We start from the raw sequence: 16,249 nt of genomic DNA, 5'->3' as shown, positions 1-16,249 counted from the left end.
TGCTAGTAGGAAGGGAGAGATGATGAAACAGTAAAGCGTCTCATATCACAATCAGTTCAACAAGAAAGGGGTTCCAGGAATACCGGGGGTGGGAGTGGGGTAGTGTTTGCTATTGAAATAGGGTGGTCAGCTGTAGCTGCTTCTTGCTGCGTTTTGGACCCCTGCATTCCCTTGGACACCTACATCTGATTTTCTTGGCAAAAAGATTAAGGAGAAGCTGAAAATAAAGTTGGAAAAAGAGTAACCTCAGTTTTTCTGTCTCAAATTAAGTAAATAGCTTTAGTGTGGTAGCATTATTTTTCTCCTAGAGAGTAAGAGGGTACAGGGCTTTGTAGTAACTATTCTTCTTGCTGCTCAGTTTGTTTTTGAAGGCTGGGGTTTTTAAAAGCCACACTGATAGGCACTGGGTTATTGCAGTAGCTTTCCTTCTCTTTTAGTTGGCTTTTTTTATCTGCTCTCCATTTGCCTCTTTTATTTTAAAGCCAACAGAAATTCTGTTTTAATGCACTAAACCTCATAAGGTTCAGGAATTTTCAGCTGGCTCACTTGGCTGTAGGGCAGTGATTCCCAAACTGCATATTGGGGAATCCTTCAAGTACTGTAAAGCCCAGGTCACACCCTAAACTGATTACACTGAAATCTCTGGGGGTGGGACACCAGCTTCAGTAATTTTTGGCATTATCCAGCTGATTTTCTTGTTGAGACAAATTTGGAACCCTTGATGTAGGGTATAGCCTGTGCTATGCAATAAATCAAAACGAATTGTCCTTGGTTTCATTTATTTATTTTTATATATATATATATATATATATATATATATAAACATAAAAAGGTAAATTTTATATTACTATTGTAAATGGAAAACTAGTATCATGTCATAAATAGACGGTATCCATGAAAAGGAGCATTACAGTATAAAGGAAATAAATATGATTTTTTATATTTTTTTCCTTGGCTTCATTTAACACCAGCTCTTAAGTAGCGGTTGGAAACCAAATATTGTTACATGGCGATAGTCACATTTATGTAGAAATCTTGTAGTTTGACTAAAGTTGCTTTGTTGCTGTCATCTATTGCAGGTTTTGGATAGAGCTGGTGAGTATCTGGCTCTTATTCTGATTTTATAGCCTGACTATTTGATCAATATGAGTTTTGTTTAATGGTTAAATTAGATGTTCTCGGGGTTTGGGCTGACTTGGAACTCTTCAGCGCCCTCAGTCTTGGTGCTCTGATTTCTGCGTCTTCACTGTGTTTTTATTTGACTTACTGCTGAGATGTAATGGATTGAAATTGAGGCATGGATTTATTTCTTGATAAGTGATGACTAGGTACAGCATCGTCCAGCGCAAACAAAATGGGTTGAAAAGCCAGACGTTCTTACTTCTAATCCTGACCCACCTACTCACCAGTTCTGTGAGTTTAGGCAAATGCATCACTTTCTCTTTTTTTCAGTATCCTTTTCTATAGAGTGGCTATATGGATACTTACTCTGTCTACATGATAGGATGGTTGTGAGAATAAAAATGAAATTTTGGATGGGGGAAGTGCTTTGTGAAACAGAAGGCAATATGCAGGTGGACAGCGGCGTTGGTTCATCCCTGTCACATGGCACCAGGTGGAAGGAAACAGCGGTGGTCTGGGGCTTGTTTCCTTGAGCAGCATTTCTCTCCTAGTGCTACCGTCACTAATGCCTACAGGTTTCAGTTCAGATGGACTGTGTGTGCACAAGCACCTACATTTACACACTTGAGTCTGTAGGAGAAATGATCTTAGTCAAGAATAATACACAAGTCATTTCCTGACATCATCCATCATGTGTTTGGCTGCAGCATACGGACTTGTTTGAACAGGATTTTGATTGGTCAGTCTGCAGCGAGGTGGGGACCCTATCTAGGTGTAAACTGCAGCAGATGACAATGCCTGTTGTTGCTGGGAGGCCCTCATGGTGGTCTGAGGGTGCTGATCCATAGTTTCTGTTTGGCTTTGACAAAATAGGAGACATGTGCTAAAGAGGTCTGTTTTCTGTGATAATTCATCCCAGTACTAATTACTTGTGGTTGCCTAGCTTTTAAAATGAAAAGCCATATTCCTCTCGTGTTCTTTTGTAGGATTTTCATAGTTCATGTTAGTAAAGAGCGTAGAAGTCCTGAGTATTTCTAGTGGATTTGGGGCTCTTGCAGAATGTGGGTGAAATTGTCTTGATTTAACTGCGAACCTGCAGTGATTCTCAGAGACCTCCTTTCCCATCTCTTAGGAGGAGAGTGTTGTATAACTTTCTTGTCCCCAAATAACATATAAGATGGTAAAGGTAAGTGATTTGGGGACACTTGTAAACTAAGAATATCACACCTAGTGATCTCTTGTGTTTTAGAGGAGAAACCTAGGTTTTAATGCCCTCTTTATGGAGTACTGATGGGAACTGGGAATTAAGGGATCATAAGATTTAGGAACAAAGAAGGATTTATTTGTGAGCTTTCCTATAAGCAATCACAATTCTTATCTTTCTCCTAAGGTATTAGGTATAGTTTAATTTTATCAGGAAAGTCATTGTGAACAGACCTTTTAGAAGTCCATTTAGAACAAAATAAGGCTCTTAATTTGGCATTAAGCATCAGAAGCCCTAAATATCTGCGTAACTTTGGTCTTGGAATTCTACTTCTTGGCTGTTACACATTAAGGAAAGAATTAAGAATTTTAAGTGTGAAGTGTTCAAAAATATGTATACAAGGGTAATTATCACAGTCAGATTTATGGAAGTTAAAAATTAGCAATTACCTCAGTATAGGGAGTTGGTTTAAGAAATTTGTGCAATATTCATATTATGGACTCATATGAAAACACTTAGTCATATGTTTAGTGATGGGCGGATGTTCCCATTATATTTCCAAATGGAAAAAGCATATTTAAAAGTAACAATATTTTTGTAAAAATTGTGTGTGGAAAAATGATTGGAAGGAGTCAGATTAAAATGTATTTTATCTAATTAGTAAAAATAGGGATTTTTTTTTCCTATGTGATTTTCTGTGTTTTTCAAGTTTCTTGATTGAGCATGTATTATTACTTTTGTAATTGGGAAATTTACAAAAAGGTTAAGAAAAAAATACATTTCTGGGTCTCACCTTTTTTAAAAAAAAATATGTAAAATTAGGATGGGACTTCAGTTTTGACAACATTTAAAGGTCCCTAAAAATAGATAGCTCTTAAAATTCATTTTGCAGATACTTTTATTCTGTGAGGCTTGGGCTGATGGAATATCTTAGAAGACCTGGTTGCCCATACTTCACAAAAGGAAAAAAGAAAAGACTGTTGCTTTAAATATGGGAATTATATTTGCTAGAATGCACTGATGTTTACGAAAAATTGAAAATAAGGGGAAACCCCAAAGAAAGCTTAAGAATGATTTAATAGAATGGTATGCGTTTAGAACAGGTCTGTTTCACAGCAGTTGTAGGATGAGGTCTTCCATCAAGGTAGAAGTCACAGTAGATTTCTTTTGAGCTTTGTTTTCTAAGATAGATTTGAAGATACTTAGAAATTCACAAGTAAAAGACGTTTTCTTTGACAGCACTTTATTTTCCAGGACCCCTCCCTTCCTTCACTTATCAATAACTTCATCTCATTTGCTTTATCCTGTAAACTCCATTATCTCCCAGGCAGTCTATTGCATTAAGCCTTTAGTACCTAATATTGCCTCATTTACATTGACACAGGCTTGACCCCAGCCCTTCTCCTCTCTTGGTTAATGCGCCAACGTGTGCTGATACCTCTCTAGAGTATTATCATTTGGCTGTTAGCTCAACTAATAACAACCCTTCATTTGAGCTGATGAAGGTTTATTAAATTAAAACATGCAGTAACCCCAGCAGTCATGAAGGGAGGTTGGAGGTAGACATCCTGTTTTTAGTGGAGAAGAGCCTGCTGAGTCTGCGTTATAGGTCTCGGGTTTCCTGAGGGAAAAGGGGCACCTGAATGGGTCTGATCAATATTATGTTAGTGAACTGAGTTGAAGAATGGGCCTTTTTCGGTGTTGGGAAAACTGGACAGCAGCATGTAAAACAATGAAGCTAGAACACACCCTTATACCATATACAAAAATCAACTCAAAATGGATTAAAGACTTAAACATAAGACAAGATACAATAAACCTCCTAGAGGAAGACATAGGCAAAACATTATCTGACATACATTTCAAAAATTTTCTCCTAGAAGAAATAAAAGCAAGAATAAACAAATGGGACCTAATGAAACTTACAAGCTTCTACAGAGCAAAGGAAACCAGAAATAAAACAAAAAGAAAACCTACGGAATGGGAGAAAATTTTTGCAAGTGAAACCGACAAAGGCTTGATCTCCAAAATATATAAGCAGCTCATACGACTCAATAAGAAAAAAATAAACAACCCAATCCAAAAATGGGCAGAAGACCTAAACAAGCAACTCTCCAAGGAAGACATACAAATGATCAAAAAGCACATGAAAAAATGTTCAATATCACTAATTATCAGAGAAATGCAAATCAAAACTACAATGAGGTATCACCTCACACCAGTCAGAATGGCCGTCATTCAAAAATCCACAAATGACAAATGCTGGAGAGGCTGTGGAGAAAGGGGAACCCTCCTACACTGCTGGTGGGAATGCAGTTTGGTGCAGCCACTATGGAAAACAGTGTGGAGATTCCTCAAAAGACTAGGAATAGACTTACCGTATGACCCAGGAATCCCACTCCTGGGCTTGTATCCAGAAGGAAATCTACTTCAGGATGACACCTGCACCCCAATGTTCATAGCAGCACTATTTACAATAGCCAAAACATGGAAACAACCTAAATGTCCATCAACAGGTGACTGGATAAAGAAGATGTGGTATATGTATACAATGGAATACTACTCAGCCATAAAAACCGACAACATATTGCCATTTGCAGCAACATGGATGCTCCCGGAGAATGTCATTCTAAGTGAAGTAAGCCAGAAAGAGAAAGAAAAATACCATATGAGATCGCTCATATGTGGAATCTAAAAAACAAAAGCAAACAAACAAACAAAAACAAAGCATAAATACAGGACAGAAATAGACTCATGGACAGAGAATACAGACTTGTGGTTACCGGGGTGGGGGGTAGAGGGTGGGAAGGCATAGACTGGGATTTCAAAATTGTAGAATAGATAAACAAGATTACACTGTATAGCACAGGGAAATATACACAAAATATTATGATAAATCCCAGAGAAAAAAATGTGACAATGAGTGTGTATATGTCCATGAATGACTGAAAAATTGTGCTGAACACTGGAATTTGACACAACACTGTAAAATGATTATGAATCAATAAAAAATGTAAAAAAAAAAAAGAATGGGCCTTTTTCGATGGCCTGATTTGATCACCGTGAATTGGCCACAAGCAGAGGGGGTGGGGGTGGGGGTGGGGGAGCGTTTTTGCTTTAGGCACTCGGCCTTGCCCTGGGATGCAGCTTTCTTGGGAAGTTTGCCTCATGTACCAAACGGTCAGTAGCCTGAGGCCTTGGGTCAGAGGTGAGGCTGAACCTTAGGGAGCTGGAAATCTCTGTCTTCTCCAGAGAAGCTGGGATCAGGGACTGTTTTTCCTCTAGATCCCCTAAGACTCCCCCAAACCTCCACGATAGTCCTGAGCCTTGAACAGATTCCCTTTATTCTCCCTTGTGTGTCCCATACTCTTTTTCTCCCCACTGACCAACCACTTTTGCGTGTAGAGCAGTCTAAGCCATCTTCTACTTGCTAGATCCCGTGTGATTGGTGGCTGATGTCATGCTATAAACACAGGTGAGCAGATGATGTTTATACCTAAGAAAGTTTATAACTTATATTATCAAGTTTATTTTTAACAGTTGGGATTTTTGTGAACAAAATCCTTTGAAGTCACATGCTAGTGGTTTGATATCGCCTACTTATAATTTGATACTATATTCTGCAAGGAAAATTGTTGCTAGTTTTTCTTTGCAGTTAATACATAGGGCTCTATAAAGGCATGACATTGTGCAAACAGCACTGTGATGTCCTAGATGCATCAAACCTTTCAGACCTGCTCCTAAAACCTGCTAGATTGAACCATATGAAACAGCCAGTATTTCGATCATTTCTGACAAATGAAAACAGTTTCATATGGTTCAAATTTCAAACTTATACATGAAATTCTTTTTTTATCTGCATTTGGTTTATTTTACCAGTTTCTGTCTGATTAAAAAATAAAACCTCTGCTTTGGGAAATATGTAATAGCTAAATGGAAATGTTTGGTAGGTGAGTGACTTGGGATTCTTGGTGATAATCATCTTCCCTGCATGTGTTGAGATGGGTATGAATGATATTGCATTCAGAGCAAGACTTCTTAGGCCCATCTGGGACTCCTTGAAACAGAAAGTAAGGGGCAGGGTACAGCCATTAAGGGAATGACAGCAGCACCAAGATAGTGGGAAATTCAACTCCCAGTAGGCCTTCAGGCCCAAGATGGCGGGAGAGTTGACTTCCAGTAGACCTTGAGCTTCATTATATGCTCATTGTAATACAATTAGCATGGTAAATGGCACTCCTACAGTTTTCATGACAGTTCCCAGGCCAACCATAAAAGGTCAAAAAGTGGGCGGTGGCCCAATTCCTGGAAATTCCTGCCCCTTCCCAAAGTAGTTGGAATAATCCTCCTACTTGTTAGCATATGAAATAACTGAGCTCATAAAAATTAGGAACCTCTACACCTTGTGGTCTCTCTGCCTTCTGAGATGGACCATGAGTGTGTATCTAATTTTACTGTAAACTAGACATCCACCCCCATGCCTCATGGCCTCTCTGGCCTTCTGAAATGGCCTACACTTGGTCTTTGGAGTGTGCGTCTCTCTGAATAAATCTACTTTTATTCAACTGTGGCTCACTCTTGAATTCTTTCCTGTGTGAAGCCAAGGACCCTCACTTGATGGGACGCATCCCAGGGTCTTGCCTGGGACCTGGGACATGGCCATACTTCACGACCCATTTTCCTGTATCTGCCTAAATGTGGAGAATCATAGGTGGAGGGATATCTGAGGAGTAGAGCCAGAGGACATCAGAGTTTGTCTTCCCATGGTTTAGGGGCCTGGTGACCTGGGTAATAAATAAATCTTGGGTTACGAGGCATGTTTCTTTTGTTGTTCATACCCAGAGATTCTTAGTTGAGACTGTTCAAAAAATTTGTGTCTTGTTATATGTATATGGGAAGAGAAGGTATCAGTTCTCTGAAGTAACCTAATTGCGTATCTTTCTACTGCATCTGTAAATTGGGCCAAAGTAGCATTTTCAGAAAAGTTACGTTGTCTTACTAAAAAAAAATACTTCCTTAAGGGAGACCTACTGAGCTATTAAAAGTGATAGAACATTTTGGAACCAAGTAATTATCAGAGTCTGGAAGTATTTGTTTTGGACTCAATACTGGCAATACGTTTGCTTTCTTTAGGGAATGTTGTTGCCAACATAAGCATTTTTATTAGCTAGCAGATGATTTAGTTTTGGGGTTGGGTTTTTTTTTATACTTAAGTTTTTCTTCTTTTTTTGGCTTAAACCTTAGTTCTGTTTAGAGACAGTTACTGTTTTCATTTATCTTCGTGTATGCCACCTCCCTCAGTATTTAAAAAAAAAAAAAGATAAAAGTCAGTAGTTTCTTTCCCAGCATTTCTTCAATGAATCAGTTGTTGAGAATGGCTAACTTTGGTGTTCCTCTAAAACATTTCCATTGGTGCATATTAAAGCACAAGACTACATCTTTTTATCTTATCAGCTTGAGTAAGACTGGCAGAAGACAGTTAACTATGAAATAATTATTTCCTAATTTAAACTAAAATGCAGATGAGAAATAGAAATTTGGGAAAGAAAATTTAAGGGCACTGTAGTTGCTAATGAGAAAGATTTCCTTTGTTGTAGACTCATCTCAACTGAAGGCAAAATTTTTTGAAATACCAGACAATTCTTGATTATGTACATTTTAACTGTACCTTTAACCTAATTTTTTGGGTTTGGAAATATTTTTCAGAACTTTTGTTTTTTTAAAATGGGTAGGTTTCTAATAGTGAAATATATGTTCAATATCATGTGTTAAAACATTTTGTGGATGTTTGCTTATTTTCATAATCCTAAAAGAAATAGTTTTCAATGCCAAAACAGATTTTTCTTACCTATATGAGCCGTTTCTAACTCTGGTGAGAACATTAACGTTCTGTTAAATTAATAATAGGTGTTCTGTGAAAAAAAAAATCACTATTGGTAGTACCTATTCCCCACGCCCCCCCACCCATTTATTTTTGAAAATACGTGTAAGAAAACTTCCAGATACATCCAGTTGGCTCATTATGCAGCAGTCTACCTTTAAGAGATGATGTGGGATACCTGAGAATTCTAGGAGGTCATGGTAGAGGTGATTTGGCACATGAATTCATGGTATTAGATCTGGGAGTAGATCTGTAGACAGCATTTACCAGTGAACTATTTCATTGTGTGTTGTCTGATCTTTCATCTCCTATGTCTTGTACTGTAAGTTTAATATATATTTGTGACATTTTCCAGTGTTGTATATCACATTTGTTGTATTATTTCTCGAAGAACCAACCTGTTGCTGTCTACTTTAATCCAGCTGCATCTCTTGAATTCCTGTTGATGTTTCATCATTGTTATTTAAAAAGTGCTCTGTAGTCATTAAATTTGGAAAACAGTAACATAATTTATTAAGTGACCACTTCCCATACATTAAAAACAAACCCTTCAGTTGCATTTTTATCAGTAATTATGAACATTTCTAAATGTAAATGGATATTTACTGATTTCTAGTAAAGGTTAAATATCACGAAATGCCTAGAAACCATACCCTCCAATACAACAGAATTAATCAGTGGTGGTTGGGTTGACTGCTGCCTCACCAAGTTTTCTTTCTGGGTAAGCTTTATGGTATAAGCTACTTAAACCACATAAGGTAAGTTATCAGGTTTCTAAACTGATGCTCTGGAGGTCAAATACAGCATGACAACTATTTTCTTCAAATTGGTTTGAGTACCACTTAGTAGAGTAAGGGAGGACAATGACCTTGCTTAGTTCCCATAATTCGATCTTTATAAGTAGACTTCTAATTTGTGAAAGCCAAGAAATAAAGCCCTGTATTTTCAAACTGAAATAAGAGACTATTCTCTATCCTATTTGTGGTAAGGTTTCAAATCCTTGAAGTTCTAAGACAACTCTTGATTGTAAACATGGTAATTGTACTTGTATTTTGGATCAAGACAAGTATTCAGAAATCATGGTCATCTAAGTGGTTAATAATGATTCTGTGATGGAAGCAGTACTTTACTGAAAATCCCGCATCAAAACCTGTTGGAAACAGCCTCTAAGGATTCTCTATCCATCTAATAAGTAGGTTCTGTTAAAAATAATTTGAGTGTGCACCTAGTATGTACCAGGCACTGTGCTAACTGCTTTAGCTATATTTAAGAAAAATTTTAGCAGCTTTGAAAGCAAACATTGTCGTAGAGTTTTATACTTGGAATGTGAGCTGTTTGGGTTAAAAATCTCCATGCAAATTCCTATGAACAGAGAGTGGATGTGCAGTGGGTGGTTTTTAAGCTTAAGTATCTCAGCTGGATTTAATTACCTTGAGGGATAAGGCTACATGATGGGCCAGTGGTTTACCAAATTATTTTTCATTTTCTGGATCTTGATGTCACTAAAGGTTAATGCATCCTCTTTTCTCTGCTAGAGACCCAAGTTAAAATCCATTTTAGAGCATAAGTGTAAATGAATTTGTTGTTGTTTTTCCTCCTTGGGGACACTTTGGTCATTTGGCGAGGCTGCCTTTCCATTTGGAATTGCCCGCAGCTTGCACCAGGCCCAGGGGCTCTGAGAGCAGGGGCAGTTGCAAACCAGTGTGAAAATGAACCGGCAGGCTTCAGAGGGCAGCGCTGGCCCAGGGCTTGTCACTCTTTCATTCCTAGATGCTTTCTTGGGTAACTTAAGGAAACTTATTTGCTACTGACATTTGGTTATAGCACATCACAAAACAAGTGGTGTGTTTGTGGCTAAGCCACTGCATTGCCCTCCCGATCTCAGGCTGGCTTGTATTTGGCAGCTGCAAAGCTTGCTGTATTCGCTGTCTGCACACTGTGAGTGACTGCCTGTGCCGGGGGAGATCTGTGATCAGCATTTTTGATCACTGATACTTTTCATGGCTTTTACTATCTTTTTCTCCTGTTGCTTTTGTAGAAGTGCTTTGTTTTTTATGAGCATTTTTTTGGTCTCTAATTACATTTACTCTAAAGTAGTGTCATTATTGCCTTTATCTGTACAGATGAGGAGTATTTAGATGTATGACCAATGCGGGAATAGTCACAGCACATGAATCCCTTCACGGAGCTGGGTGGAGCTCTTTCCCCTGAGTTCAGCTGATAGTCGTCTCTTCTCCGTCATTACTGTTGTTGTCACTACTACTATTACTATTACTGCTGCTACTGCTTCTACTGCTATTGCTATTATTAGTATTAGTAGTACAGTCTTTGCACTTCTTCCTTTTTTCTCCCAAGGAATAGTACCTAGAGTGTACCCTTCACTTTGTTTTTCTCTGTAAAAAATATGTAGGGTCTTTACATATAGAAAGACAGAATTCTATATGCGTGGATAAATGGGATTATATAATACATACTATCTCTTTTTTCCCTTCGCAGTCATCACTTTGGTTCAAAGTGAGTTATTCCAGGTTCCCTGAGTCCCTCATCTTCTCCCTCTGTTGTAGGCATTCATTCCTACACCATTTTTATTCATCCAGTCCTTTTTGTCTTAATCTCCCAAGAGAGTCTCCCTCCCCATACTTTATCTTCTGTTCACCATTCAAGACCCATTTCGTCTATCAAACTGGATCAGTCCAAGGAGAGGTGATGACTGCTACTGTCTGCTTGTAGCATTCGTGTAAAAATGTATTTACCTCCGTGTGTATGTGAGCATGAGAGAGCAAGAGAGACGGTGCAGACACCCGTGTAGACAAAGGTTGATCAAGCTCTGACTCTTGATCACCATGAGAATTATTAAAAAATTTACATACTGTGTTTTTATTTAGTCTTAGTCTTAAAAGGCTAAATGTGACTGAAAGTTTAAATCATTAGTACGGGGACTTCTTGTGAGCATATGAATATTACAATCATTTATTTGGGGATCATTTTACTTGTGTCTGTTGATAGGCTGTGTGAGTGGGAGTAAACAGTAGATACAGCTTTGCTTGAGGTGCTGTAGGTACCTTCATGTTTATCTTGATCAAGATCAACCCTTCCAGAGCTGAACTGGGTCCATCTGCGTTATACTCGACAGTGTCTGATGTATGCTGATAAGGTTCTCAAACTCTTTCAAGAGTATCTTTTAAAAGATGGTCTTTCATATTTGTAATATTGCGAGATTATTTAGTTGTCTTAATTGTGTTTCCCTCCCTTCTCAGGTGTCAGCAGTCGAGTCTTTGGAGGGGCCTCTGCTCCAGGTGGAAGGACTGAGTGACCTTAGGTTGGAACTTCACAGCAAGAAGATGAATCTGCACTTAGTTCTCATAGACGAGCTGCACCGGCACCTGTACATCAAATCCACTAGCCGAGTTGTGCAGCAGAACAAGGAAAAAGGGAGGATGAGGTTGGTTAAAGAGGCTCTCTGCTACAGTGTCTCATGGCAGTGTAAAATTCTACTAAATATTATTTTGTCCAGAATATTGTTGTAGTTTATTTTACTTCTCTTCTTAACATGCTGTCTCTGAAAATGTAAGATGGTTTTATGTTAGCAAATACTCCACGTCTGAAAGGCTGACATTCAAAGTTTGTTCATTCCTGCACTGCACATTTCTTGTGGTCCTTTTATGTAAAGATACATAAGAAATGTTTGCTGTGGGCCTTTAATAGACTAGATCAGAGAGACTCTGGTATATCTCAGGAAGAGAAAAAAATCCTTAAATTGGGTAGTGAAGTCAGCCTAATTAAGAAATACAGATGTATAAACTGAAGTTAGAACATCCTTTGTTCCTTAGGGTTGTGTTCAGCTTAAGACAATATCTTTCTGAAATAGTTTGGGAGAGGTTCAGAGAGAACACTTTTCTTTTATCCCTGGGCTGGTTGTAGCATAGTCTGTTTATGGGCCTGGGTGGACTCAGGAAATTCATTAGGTTAGTGTAGACCTGGTAGTGAATAAGACCAGATCTTAAGACAGTAGAACATTGGTGTTATTAACATGGGTCAGATAGCTGAGCATGTCCTGTGTCCTTCCACCATTCCTTTAAAATAGCTGTCAGGTGTTTCAGAGGGCAGTTTAGCACTGTGTGCTGAAATACACGTGTTCATACTTTTCCATTGAGCTGTGGGTGAGAGGAGCACTGGGAGCAGTGCATGTTGGGAATGAAGTTCATTAAGTCCTATCCTATTTAAACAAAATTGCCAACTTTGTATGTGATGCTTCAGAGACCTTGACAGAGAAAGAGAAGTTTCTGTCTCTTCTGCAGATTGGCACTAGAAACCTTCTGGCAGGTACTAAGGGTTACATACCTGAGACTTAACTTCGGCACTGGATCTGAGTAGAGTCTTAATGGAGAGTGAAGTGGTGGATGGGCGCAGTGCTAAGGAAGTACCTTCCACAGTGCCGGGTGGTAAATAGCAGATCTAAATGGATTTCTTCCCATGCAAATATGAAACAAAAAAACCCCACTCCCTTATAATGCTTTAGAATAAGCATAAAGGAAAATGAGCATTACATTGAGGTCTCAAAGAAGAGCATTTATTTGAAAAAAAATTTATACAGTGAAACAGGAAAATTTAGGACATTTAAGCTCGAGATTCCTCAAAAGATGCAAGATGATGCAGTAGATTAGATTATTGCTCAAAAATTATCACCCTTTCTCTACCACTTGAGTGGGAGAAGTGTATTTCCTTCTCTTTGAATTTTGGGCTCTTGCTTTTGCTGATTGTTAGCATGGGACATGAGGGGCTTGAAGTGTGCTTGTGCCAGTGAGCATGCCCTTTCATGCCTCTGCTGTTGCCATGATGGCCCTGGTCCCAGGAGAAGGATGGGAGACCCATGGAATTGAGCCAAGATCAGCTGAGCTGCCTAGCCTGGATCAGCCAGCCACCAAAATATGTGCTTATTGCTGAACATGACTGGCATTTTGGTCATGTGTCAGCGATCAGCTATAAGCATATAGCTTCTATGAAACGTTAATGGGAAGCTGTAGGGATGGAATCTGGAGAGATGTAAAAAGAACTAACTAAAACAGGAACAATATGTGAAAAGGAAAAAAAACAGAAAGTAGGGAAATTAAATATTTGTTTAAAATGTTAGAATTTAATCAGTGATATGGAGGGAAAACTTTCCTCATTGTGAAGAAGGAAAAAGCATGCAAGAAAGATAATAGACGTGAAAGATGGAGAATAGTCTCAATCCAATGGTTTTAGGTATTGCACAGAATGGCACTAAAGTGATAGTACTATGGGCTGAGTTATGTCCCCTTAAATTGTAACTAAATTTGGAGATAGGGTCTTTCAAGAGGTAAATAAGACAAAATGAGGTCATTAGCATAGGCCCGAATTCACTATGACGTGTCCATGTGCGAAGAGGACGTTTGTACACACTTTCATGGAGGGAAGACCATGTTGAAGGCACAGTGATAAGACAGCCATCTCCAAACTGATGAGAGAGGCCTCAGAAGAAACCAGCTCTGCCAACATCTTGATCTTGGATGTCTAGCCTCCAGAACTATGAGAAAACAATTTTCTCTGTTTAAGCTACCCAGTGTGTCATACTTTGTTACTGCAGCCCTAGAGAACTAATACAGAGAGAAACAGAAGCGATACTTAACAGTGTAAATAGAGAAACCTACTTTTCTTGGAGGAGCCAAAGAACGTTGAACAAAAGAGCATGTGTACATTTTTGTGTGTATACATACGTGTGTGGTGTGTGTGTGTATAGGGATGGATGGACGGAGACTCTTTTCTGTTAAATGTTCTGGAAGGCATTATACTGTAATTGTATTAGTAGATTATTTTAATTTTCTTTATATTTTCAAAAAAGAACATAGCTTTTACAAGCAGATAAAAATCAATACAAAGTTGTTTTAAAAGCAGTTAATCCTTTCACTTTTTGCGTGCATCCTGCGTTAATACTTGATTTGACACTGCAGCTCATGGAGGAGACAATTTCAGGCCCATGGGTTTTGGTGACCATTTTTCTCTCTGGGTGTGTAAAGGGTGTCCTTAAGCCCATTGTATTATTTGTTCCCGAAGTATTTTGTCTTTAAATTTCTTCTTACGTATGTCTGTTTTCTTTTTGTTATCTTTCATTTCTTTCTTTTTTCCCCTCTTTGCTTAGATTTTAGCTTCACTTTATTTTGTATTATGTATCTTTTCTCTTGGCTTATCATTTGAGACCATGACTATTTTTGACTTTTATACCCTCTGAGTCACTCATTTTTTCTGTATGTTCAGGCAGATTTCAGAACTATAGAGAATTAATATGCCAGACATTCCTGATTCATTAGTCCCTTAAATTTTCTTACTAAGGGCATATTGTCTTTGACAGAGACTTCTCAACTGAGTTGAATTTAACAAACTTTTACAAGCATTTACTCTCTGATAGGTCCTGTGCCAGCTGTCAGGGTTATAGAGGTGAATATATTCGTTAGTGGATTTACAACTTAAAGTTCAATTCACTTCTGTCACATTTTAGTTTGACAATAAAATCAGCCAAATGAACTGCTGCTGTGAATTTTGGACATAGTTGGACATATTTATTACTAAGTGAAGGAAAAGAAATAAGTTGTAATTAAAAAGCAAATGTTTAATAAGCTGTTAGCACTTCTAAGCCTTCTTTAAAACAAACCCAGAAAACTTCATGGCTTGAAGTACTGAAACCAGACACATTTAGAAGTAGATCCTTACTTGTTGGATGGGTGTTTAATAGCCAGAAAGTCCTAGAGGTTATGGCAGTAGGGATTGTTATTTTTGTTATGGTTACATTTGCTTTATTGTTTTCCTGTCTGCCACCATGTGGTTATTAAATAGCAAACCACTCAATCACAATATATAATTACTAATTTTGCAGGGGGTATCTTATACTGGGAAGGATTTTATGTGCATCAACTGTTTTTTTTTTAAACTCAGCTATGGATGATTCTGAATGGATTTAAAATAAAAATTTGTAATCATAGGTATTTAGAAAGAAAAATGATTTCTATCAATATTTCTTTCAAAGTGAAGCATTTCAGAGGATTCATATTAGAAACTTGAAAAGACAGTTTAATTTTTTTATTGAGGTAACATGGCTTTATAGCATTATATAAGTTTCATGTGTACAGCATTATATTTTGACTTCAGCATATGCTACAGTGTGCTCACCACCAAAAATTTAGTTTTCATCCATTCACCATTCAGTTGACCCACTTTACCTGTTTTGCCCTCCCCCACCCCTCTTCCCTCTGGTAACCACTACTCTGTTATCTGTATCTCTAACTTGTTCTGGTTTGTTCATTTATTTTGTGTTTGGTTTTTATATTCCACATATGAGTGAAATCATAGTTATTTGCCTTTTTTTGTTTTACTCATTTCACTTACCCTAATACCCTCAAGATCTGTACACATTGTTGCAAATGAGGACAATTTCAGCTTTTGATGGCTGAGTAGTATTCCATTGTGTGCGCTCCCCCCATCTTCTTTATCCATCTATCCATCAGTGGGCACTGAGGCAGTTCCCGTACGTTGGCTGTTGTGTATAATGCTGGTATGAGCATAGGGTGCATATCTTTTTGAAGTATTGTTTTTGTATTCTTCAGGTAAATACCCAGAACTAGACTAGCTGGATCATATGGTAATTGCATTTTTAATTTTTTGAGGAACCTCTGGTGTTTTCGGTAGTGGCTGCACCAGTTTACATTCCTCCTAACAGTGTATGCGGGTTCCCTTTTTTCCACATTTTCTTCAACACTTACTATTTCTTGCCTTTTAAGAACAATCTGGTTTTGATTTTATTTTTTGTTTTTGAACGTACTTCCTCTGAGAGATTCAAAACCCTCTGAGGGTATTAATTAGTACTTCTCAACTTTATTTCTGATGTATCACAAGAACAGGCTTTCTGTCTTCTGAAATGGAAACGGAGGCATGCGATATTCTGTAATAGCACCTACCTTTCTGTTGGCTTCGTGTCTGTAGTAACTAAATGAGCGTGCCTCCTGTCTCTGGAACTTTTAAGACTAAATTCT

At 38.1% G+C, this 16,249-nt stretch overlaps 1 protein-coding gene across 1 annotated transcript in view; it reads left to right on the top strand.

The window, feature by feature from the left end:
* Positions 1-16,249, top strand: part of EXOC4 (exocyst complex component 4) — a 685,089-nt gene that overhangs the window by 38,650 nt on the left and 630,190 nt on the right. The window contains exon 4 of the mRNA XM_006216779.4: positions 11,465-11,649. Coding sequence (XP_006216841.1) covers positions 11,465-11,649 — 185 coding nt within the window. The remainder of the gene's footprint in view (positions 1-11,464; positions 11,650-16,249) is intronic.

This window comes from Vicugna pacos, chromosome 7 (assembly GCF_048564905.1).
Source record: "Vicugna pacos chromosome 7, VicPac4, whole genome shotgun sequence".
Lineage (NCBI taxonomy): Eukaryota > Metazoa > Chordata > Mammalia > Artiodactyla > Camelidae > Vicugna > Vicugna pacos.
Note: the sequence above shows the minus strand (reverse complement) of the source record. Positions and strands in the feature narration are given on the sequence as shown.